At 41.3% G+C, this 10,047-nt stretch overlaps 1 protein-coding gene across 1 annotated transcript in view; it reads left to right on the top strand.

Annotated features, from left to right (window-relative positions):
* The first annotated feature begins 2,239 nt into the window (after positions 1–2,239).
* LOC136293056 (sperm-associated antigen 16 protein-like) overlaps positions 2,240–10,047 on the top strand; it is a 52,184-nt gene continuing 44,376 nt past the window's right edge. The window contains exons 1-3 of the mRNA XM_066189312.1: positions 2,240–2,528; positions 5,379–5,425; positions 5,863–5,961. Of these exons, the coding sequence (XP_066045409.1) occupies positions 2,474–2,528; positions 5,379–5,425; positions 5,863–5,961 (201 nt within the window). The 5' untranslated portion in view covers positions 2,240–2,473. The remainder of the gene's footprint in view (positions 2,529–5,378; positions 5,426–5,862; positions 5,962–10,047) is intronic.

The raw sequence follows: 10,047 nt of genomic DNA, 5'->3' as shown, positions 1-10,047 counted from the left end.
AAGTAATCAAATAAACCTATGGGTCCTTTACAACACTGGCAAACATCCACATATGATAGAATTGTTTATTTTTTTTCCTTCGACTTTCTTCACAGAAAGTGTACTGCCTATATCTGACTTCGGAAAATGGGAGCCATAGGATATCCTAAACTAGCTGGTGTCTGAATGGAGAATATAACTTTCAAAGAAGAACCCTGTGGTGCTTAAAATCCTTCTGGATACTCGAAAATCAGTTGGATTTGCTTTAAAAATTGCTATTTGCTTTCAGTTATGACTTATTTTTAGCTAATTCTCTGTACTATTGGGTATTATAGAATCCCAAAATGGTTTAGGTTGGAAGAGACCTTTAAGGTCATGAAATCCCACCCCTTCCCTGGGCAGGGACGCCTTTCACTAGACCAGGTTGTTCCAAGCCCTATCCAACCTGGCCTTGGACACTTCCAGGGATGGGGCAGCTTCTCTGGGAAACCTGTGGCAGGGCCTCACCCTCACAGGGAACAACTTCTTCCTAATATCTAACCTAGATCTACTCTCCTGATATGGTTCTATCTTTGCATAGCCTTTCTTACCAAATCAATTACCTGTTGACGTTAATCTTCAATAATTCCTTAAATAAACCAAGAAGACTGGGATCCTTTTGTCCCTCACTATTAATTGCTTTCTAACCATAATCTTCCCCAAAGCACCTTTCTGAGCCCTTTTTAAGCTTCCATCACTTTCTTCAGTTGTGGATACCATACATCTCCATGTTTAGGTGAGACAGAGAAGTCCCAGGAATTATTTGTAGGGAGAAGTTAGGCCTGCAGAGAGAGAGAACTCAGAGAAGGGTATTGCTGAGCATTTTCTTTGTTCAGCTCTTTGTGTAAGGGCTAGCAGCAAACGTTGCTGAGAGAATTGAGTGGTATCAACTTAGATTAATCAGCTGTGCTTGCCCGTATGACATGAAGTTACACTTACTCTGTGATCTGTGGTGACATAGGAAACTTCCCCAAGACAATGATGGCTTCAATCCCACCTTTTGTAGCATTATCACCTTTTCAATCTGCAGTTTAGGAGTACTGACTGGTGAACATTGCTCTTCATTATGCCACTTCTGCTTTTTCTTTTTTTCAGATGCTCTGCTGGAGTTCAGGATGGCTCTGGTGGGTTTGATAAGATGAAAGACCATTGTTCTGGTCACACCAGTTTAATCTGAAGAGGGGGAAACCCCAACCATCCAAGATCAAGAAAGGTATGTCAGCATTTGCCCTCTACCTCTTGAAACCAGCTGAGCTCAAGCTCTGACATGTACTAAACTCAACAACAGAGTTTGAGAGAATTTGAGGGAATACAATAGTTTTTGTCATCTTTTTGTCACAAGTGTTGTGACAATCTTGTGCCCAAACACTGTTCTTTTGTTACAATTTGGAGACTTGGGACAGTGCCAAAGTACACGTCATTTCTCAAGACTGTGTCTGCCATGGGAGAGGAATGGCAATCCTGTGTGACAATCTCTGCATAGTGCCAAAGCAGTAGTTTCACAGGCAGCAGGTCCTCTTGCAGGATTTTATCCTTTCAGGCTAAAGTCCTAACTGAATTATATAATTCAGTTTCTTTCACTCACATCCTCCCTGATCTTCAGGCTGTATTTCAATGTTTGGCTTTTCTGTTTTGTTTTGTTTTTGTTTTGTTTTGTTTTGGTTTTGTTTTGTTTTGTTTTGTTTTTGACCCTGCAAGCAAAACTGGTGCCTCTCCTTTCAACCCAACCATAAGCAATTTCTTGATTACTTTGTTTCCCCCCTAGATACTTTGGGCACTTATTTCTGATACTTTACATTAATTCAAGCATTGATTCTGAGCTCCTGTTGCATGTAAAACCCTTTAACTCAATGGAAATTTAGGACTCTTACCTCTAAGCTTACCTTAAAATAAGAAAAAGCAACAGAAATTTTTCTGTCGAATCCTGCAACTTTATTTCAAACTCCTAGGAGCCATGACGTGTGCTCTCCACAAATACGTGCTGTTCTCCCAAACAGGTTATTGGGGGAACTCCTGCTTTTAAACGTTAATATAGAACCACAGGAGAGTTCGGGCTCTGAAGGGACTTAAGCAATCAGTCCCACAGGACTTAGCTCGGCTTCCAGCGACAAAAACGTTCCATGTGCAGAAGAAATCCGTCCCTTTTTAGGAGTTTGAAGCAGTTTTCCCCCTCGTTCCCTGCTGGTTTTCCCCTCCACTTCAGCACGGGCGGTGTGCGCTCAGCGGAGGGGACGCCCCGGAGCCCTGCGGAGACTCCTCGGCCTTACACCCCCCGCTCCTCACGGCGCCGCTCCCGAACGCGCCAGGAGCCTCGCCTGGACTTACAAACGCTGAATTACGTTAAACCGAATTGAATGAAGCGAAATTAATTTCAATTCAATTAAAGCCGAGTCTTATCCCGCCGCGGCTCGGGCGCCTCTCCTCGCGAGAGGTCGCCCCCGGCAACGCCGCGTCCATGGCGGAGGAGGCGGCGGCGGCGGCGGCTTCTGAGCCGGCGTTCAGCCTGCGGAGTATCCTTCTTCCTCCCCAGTCTTTCCCCCTCCATCCTCATCCTCCTGCTCCGCTGGAGGTGCCGCTTCCCCGCCTCAGCGGTCCGTCTCCTCAGCGCTCCTCCGGCCTCAGCCGGGGCGGCCCCGGCACCTGGCTGGACGGGGTGTCGGGTGGCGTGAGGGCAGCCTTGAGAGTACGGGGAGGGGGCGGAATGTCAAAAACCTCCCCGGCTTGTTGGTTCTTTCGGTGGGTTGTTGTTCCTGGAGGCTGAAAAGGGGCTGAAGCCTGTCCAGAGAAGGGCAGCGGAGCTGGGGAAGGAGCTGGAGCACCGGGAGCTGGGAAAGGGGCTGGAGAAAAGGAGGCTCGGGGGGATCTTCTGGCTCTGCACGGCTCCCTGAGAGGAGGGGCAGTGAGCGGGGTCGGGCTCTGCTCCGGGGAACAAGGGATGGGACAAGAGGAAATGGCTTCAATCCATGCCAGGGGACGTTTAGATACCAGGGGAAATCTCTTCCTTCCAGGCATTGGAAGGGGCTGCCCAGGGAAGCGGTACCCACACCATCCCTGCGAGTGTTAAAATGCCCTGTGTGGATGTGGCGCCGGAGGACATGGTGTAGCGCTGAACACGGACGTGCTGCTGTGTTAACAGTTTGGTCTTCGAGGTCTTTTTCAACTCAAGCAATTCTGTGAATTCGTGGGGGTTTGGCCCTGCAGAGGCAGTGGGGTCTTGCTCACCCTTAGGTGGTGTTTGCTTTCCTGGCTGAAGGTTGGGGCTCCTGAATAACCCTGGGAAAAGTGGGGGAATTGAGTCCTCCAGTGTTGGCGGGACAGCCTGAGCAGGAGTTGAAATCTCGGCATGAGAGGCTCTTTTCACCTCCTCTGTGTTAGCTATTGAGCAGTAAATACGAAACACCTTTGTTGGAGGGACCAAGTTTGTTAGTAAGACTCCCGGTGTGCTGCTGGAAAAGGTGCTCCTTTAACTCCCCACTGCAGAATAACTGCTGGGATGTACATGGTTTTTGGGTTGTGCTTAGTATGAGTGTTGGGATACATAACTTAGACATAACTTTGCTGTGGCTTTTGGAGCAAAAAAAACCCCCACCCAATTCTTTTGACATTTTAGTTGTAGAAAATTACCTTGGAAATGTGTGTCTTTTAAATGTGTAATTTTTGGGTCATGGGAGCCCAAATCTGCTTTTGTCATCAGGCCAGATGAGCTGCTCCTGTTCTCTTTTCGACCTGTGAGCTGCAAATCAAGAAGCTCTAATGCTTTTAGAGGCTGATCAGTCATACTTTAATAGTATGTTTAGTAGTTTATATTCAGTATTTAGACCCTACCATACCTCAGTTTTTCCTGCCTTGCTAGAATTAAGTTGTAAGCCAATACAAAGCCAATTTTAAAGAGTGGAAGAGTGTCCTTTTGCAGCTCGTGCCTCAGTTTCTACTTTGGTGAATCTGCACAGCTGTTTTCAGTGTGGTGTGCTTAAAAAAGCACTGCCTCAGCAGATTTAACACTGTGGAGAAATATAGTAGTTTTAAAAATTAGTTGGTCTGTTTTATTGTGCACCTAGCTATGATTTTTTGAAAGAAAAACAAACAAACAAACAAAAAACCCACAAAAAAAAAAAAAAACCCCAAAAAAAGAAAAAGAAAAAAGGGAGAAATCCCCCAGGATTTTAAATATTTCAGTCTGGGCAAATTGTTTGAAGTGACACATTGGTTTAGACCACAGTGGATCACAAGGACAGTCAGGTCAATAGAAAATTGAGGAAAAAAAATCCCAAGTTTTTGAAAGTTTGTTACTTATCAGGGGGTTATGGTGTTCAGCTGTCAGCTTTCCAGATGGATACAATTTATCTAAGTTTTTCTGGTGCGTTCATGCTGCAGTCCTGAATGCAGACGATACTTTACCGCGTGTTTTGTACTTTTACATATATTCTGTACTGTGAGAACTGGCAAAAGGCCTGTTTGTAGGAGAATGATTCAGATTTGGGCAACTTGGTGCAAAGCTGGGAAATCACGTTGTTGGTTTGTTTTTTTTTTTTTTTTCTTTCTCTCTGTGTGTGAAGTACTGAATTGCCAGCTTTTCTTTTCTTTGGAAGTTAATTTCTGGTTTATTTCCATGGGTCACTTGCAGGCTAACTGATTTACTAGGGAAACTGTCAACAGCATCTGCTAAAAACATTTCATTATTCTTTCATGGGCTGTGAGGCTAGTGGATGAAAAGGTGTTTACTTGGCTTTTATATTAGACTATTTGTAGTTATGTTTAATCAAAAGTTTGACTCTAATGCGTTTCAAGGAACTGTTGATAATTTCCAAATGAATTTTTGGGTTTTTAAAGTTCCTCATCTTTTTATTGTGACTGTCTTGTGATTATTAAGGCGATTGCATCAGCTCTTTTCAGTGGCCCTGTGGTGTTCAGGGTTTGACCTCAGGTGTTTCTGTGTGAACTCATACATCTGAGTGTGCTAAAAACTGGCATTTTCTGAGAGCATGAAGCTAGTTCCACTTAGAAGGCTGTGGAAATCTTAGTGCAAAAAGACCCCTCTGAAAACTGATGATTGGCTGAGAGCAGAACTGAGCTGCTGCTTTATTTTGGAATAGTGCTTGGCTTCTGAGATCTGATGAGTCGATTTTTAATGGTGTTCAAACCTGCTGTAAAAACTTAAACCTAAATTCTGTCTCTGTGCACTGAATTGGGTTTGCTCACCTTGGGGCTGAAGGAAGCCTTGAAAGTTGAAAGTCTTGTGTTGAAAAGAACAAGGGTGGAGGTGGTGATGGCAGATTTGGAGATGGTAATTTTAAGGTATTTTTTTTTAAGTTGGAACTCCTCACATGCACCAGCTGTTTCAGACTTAACTAAACCTGCAGACATTACCATAACAGAGGACCCTAAAGATGATTATCAGTATGAAGAGGTAACTTACTAATTTGATAATCTTCTGATATATTTTGGTAGAGTGTTCACGTTTCATTCTTTTTACTTCTCAGTCACATAGACATCCTGGGAGAAATTAACACAGTTGTCCTCTTACAAAGTGATGATAGAGGGCATATCTGTTTTTCAAGAGAATATTCAGTGTTAGTTGAATTGTTGTTATAAGCACTAAATACTTTTTTAAAGGTATAAGAATTTCTGTTTAGATAAAACATTTAAAGCATTTAGAGAAAACATATTTAAATATTTCAGCTTATTTATAAAAAAATATTTCAGTAATAAGATTTTTATTTAAATATGGCAACAAGGTATTTTAACAAAGAGGGGATTATTTTCAGCAGTTGTAATGGGAGTGGGAACAGTTGTATTGTGAAAGAAAGATGTATAAAAGGTGTTGATACCGAACTTCACATTTAGGTTTCAGTAGATGATGACTCCAGTCTTCAGGAAGATGATGAGGATCTGTCCACAGCTTTGCAGACTGTTCAAGAGCAAACTGAAGATGCCCAAATTGTAGTAAGAGCTTCCTGAATGTTCTAAGAGTCTCTAATTCAGTTGGCGTTAGTGGCTTGAAATTTACACATGATAATTTATACTAATTATGAAATATTTGTGTGGGAAAGATTGTCTCTTATTTTCTTACAAGCTTAGAGGAGTAAACACATGCCGTGGTGGAAAAGACAACTTATGTTTCCTGGGTTCCCTCTTCCTTAAATCTGTGTCCATTTTGTGTTCTGTAAACAACCTGGTATTTCAAATCCATGTAGCAAACCTTTAGCTGGATTATTTAAAATATGTTGATATTATTGTAATGCATCGGGATTTTAAGGTTTGTTCTTTATCTGAGCAGATTAAGTGAGAATGTGATCCCTGGCACAGGAGAGAATCTGCATCTGCTTAACACCCACCAAAAGTTGTACTTGAATACTTTGCTCAAAGAGATTGTTCCTATATTGAAAATAAAGAATGGACTGTTGAATCAAAATACTAATGAAATGATCAATCATCCCCCACCATTAGTTTTGGCGTTTCTTGCATTTACAGTTTGATTTCAAAGCAGTTGTGTAGTAGTCCAGAGTTACACAATGGGATTGTTGTGTTGCATTTTTCAAAATAGGATTTACCTGAATTTACTTGTTCTTAACAACCTAATGGAAAAGTGCTTTTCCCTGCTGTGTTTCCAGTATCACCACTATCTTGTGGCCTCATCAGAGGGGTACAGTCATAGTCTCTGTTTTGCAAAAGTAAATGATTAATAGTGAAAAGATGAAACTAAGTGAATGATACTTAAAATGGAGGGAAAATGTGTGTTTTCTTCTGTACTTGTGCTTATCAGCAGATCACTTTTCTACTTAAGATCAAACTCTGAGTGGAAACTGACAATAACAGAGTTTTATGTGTGTTAAAACTGAATATGCCTGAAAACTAAGGGGAAGATTGCAGAAGTGCTTGAGATGGCAAATGCTTAATGCTGAGGAAACAGTGGAAATTCTTCATGTTCCTTAGGGACAGCTGAGGTTATGATTGTCTCACTGTGTAAGTTGGTGGTAAAATAGAAGGTGAAGAAAGGCAGAATATTTTTAACCTATTGATTTTTTGACAGTGCTGTATTTAAATAATCTTTTACCTCTTCATCGATTTGTTGAACTTGGAGTGGTAGGAAACAGTATGCTAATGTTTGTCCCAGTTAATCAAACTGAATAAACCATTACCTTTCCTTAAAACCAGCAGATAATTTCTGCTTAAACTCAAGTTTTTGATTTTAAGCTTCTGCCAAGAGCTGTCTGCCTTCTTCCTGCTTGATTTGTTATTTGGAGGCTTCATTTTTTCCATAATTTTGAAACTGAAGTAATGTTTTCAGCCTTTGGACGGAACGACGTGAATAGAGAAATGTCCTAACACACTTGCTAGTTCCCTGATAGCTTTCATAATGATTTACTGTGTGTTTTGTGAGGCTCACTGACTTGATTGTTTGATATTAATTCCCTGGAAAAAACCAAGTGCTTCTGGTGACCCAAGCTGAGTAACATCATTTGCCCTTAAGCACATCTCTAGCTCTTTCTTTCTTTTTTCTTTTTAATTTTTTTTAGATATTTTTAAGTCATATAAATTATTATTCAACACAAGCAAAAAATATTCTGCATATAAAAGAAAATATTCAACTGATAGGGACTGTAGAAAAAGGATGCAAAGCTTCTGGAAAGCCACACAGAGGTGAAAGCTGATTGAAAAACTTTCTTCAGTAGTTACATTGAAAAACTTTCTTCAGTAGTTACAGCTGTTAGACTTTTCTTCCAAGTTTTTGTCCTCTTAATATCTACAGTGATAATGAGAAGTAACATTGACGTTCATGAATGTTGCAGTTTATGTATGCTTGATTTTCAGTTTGTTTGAACATGTTAAAATCCTTAAATTTCCTTTTTATACTCTTCTTAAATTTATTAAGTTTTTTGACAACATCCTACCTTGTTTTCCAGAGAAATTTTTAGTTTATTTGGTGTTCCTATTTCTTCAGTGGACAGAAATTCTTAAAAATGCTGTGAAAGTTCCCAAAGTTGAGCTATTAGAAATTAATTTATTTGACTGGCCGTATTTACAATCTTTGCACCCACAATTTTTAATATACTTTAATTAACACAAATACTTAACAAAGCAAATATTTAATTTATTTTAACTCCATGGTCAGACTTTTAATAAGATGATTTTGTCCATACAGCTGCTATAGGATGTCTGTTTGCATCGTGTTAATTGACTATATTTTCCTCATTTCCAAACAGGGAAACATGTACAACAAAATTCTCATTACGTTGGTAGTCAACCATGGTTACAATGAAACTGAAGGAAGTGGTTGGCCTAATATCACTCCCAAAGTCTGGGAAAGAGCTGGGAATTCAGTTGTGGTTTCCCAAGGCCCTGTTGCAATTCTGTGCCTGTTAGACTGAGTTCATTTCTCCCTGTATTGTTCCCTGCTCGAGCTTTGGGCCCTGAAATGATGCTCAGTGCTGGAATCCCACTAATAAATTCTCTTCTGCACGGATGAAATGAATTCCTATCAAACTGTGAAATCAAGCTGTGTCATTTCTTCCAAAGCCTGGCTTTATAGATGCGTTTGGAAAACTACAAGCAGCAATATTAGACATTTGCCTCACTTGGAGTAAAGAGAGAAGCAAGGCAAGGGATGCAGGCTGCATGTCTGCCCATGTACTCTTTGGTTCTTGTGTTACCACAATTAGAAAATAGACCTGCCTGTTGTACTGGAGCTCTAGTAATGAAAATACGTTAAATATTACATTGCATTTGGCATATCGTGTTAGTCATAAGGCAGTGTTACATGGCCTCCATTGGGCATGTACAATCCTTTCTGGTTATATTGAATAGGTTGGTTGGATTGAAGACAACATTTTCTGTATTATACAAAATGGCCAAGGGATTTTTTTCCAGTGTTTTTGTTTTATTGAGAGAAGTGCCTTTATCTCCAGGTAATTTATGCACTCGTGGTGAGAGAGCTGCCACTAAGGGCATGAAAAAGCCATAAATGAATGGAGTTATCAGAAATCCCTGGCCTTACAGATTCTTTTATAAATGGGTGGAGGAAATGATTTGCAGTCAGAGCCTTTAGCATGGCTTGATAAATCTCTCAGTGGGGTTTTTTTTTTTTCCCCAGTTTTGTGGGTTTTTTTACAATCTCTCACCAAGGCACATGTGCAGTGCAGCAACCTGTCATGCATTGTCGAGCAGGTCTGTTGTGGCACTGTGCCCACGTGGAGTTCCCAAAAGCCAAGACCCTCTTATCTGGGTGTGTCAAGTCACTGCAATCCATTTGATATCTGAGTGAAATAAGGCCACCTCTTTGGCTGCCAAGTTGTGGCAGTCTCTCATCTCATTGTCTTGAAATGCTTTTTGTGGGGGAGTAGTCTCAGGCTGGATCCTTTTTTCCATCCTTCCTTGCATGTTGAATTCTCTCTGGGAGATCTAAACACTTAAGCTGTGTGCTGAGTGGGCTGATTGGGGTTGGGTGAAGGGAAGAGATTTGCATTGCATCAGAAAGCTGTGAAAGGTTTTGGTTTTGTTTTTTTTTTTTAATTTTTCTCTGTAGTAGGACTGCTCTGTTCTGTGTTGATTGTGCTTTTGGCAATGTGCTTGCCCCCTGAGCTGACCTTGTCTGCAGAGCTGTCTGTCTGGATGTGCTGGGAGCTGCGCGTGAAGCCCTGGTGCACCGTCTGCCTTCTGCTAACACTTGTAGCAGGGCTGCCTGGCAGCTTCCTTCAGGGCATGTTGAGAGGAAAGGGACCCTTGATCTTTGTGAGAATTATTCCTGAGGGATCAGGTGGCGGAGATGAGGTTCTGTCTCTCCATTGCATGCACCATTCCCAAAAGCATACAAGCCATTCTGCTGGCAGCTTGGACTGCTCCGTCCTTCATTAGGTAAGGACTGATTTTTACTCTGGTCAGTGACAAAACATCATCCATCAGTTTTAATACTTTCAAGGCTCTACCAGATGATGTCAGGTTTGGAATACCTGCTTAAATGAGGAGAAGTTTGAGTTGTTTCTTTATAACCTTTCACAAACCTTGCCATTAGAAGGATCACTGATTACACCT

Source organism: Chamaea fasciata, unplaced genomic scaffold, assembly GCF_029207755.1.
Source record: "Chamaea fasciata isolate MVZ Bird 193981 ecotype frontalis unplaced genomic scaffold, bChaFas1.0.hap1 SCAF_8, whole genome shotgun sequence".
NCBI classification, from domain to species: domain Eukaryota; kingdom Metazoa; phylum Chordata; class Aves; order Passeriformes; family Sylviidae; genus Chamaea; species Chamaea fasciata.
Note: the sequence above shows the minus strand (reverse complement) of the source record. Positions and strands in the feature narration are given on the sequence as shown.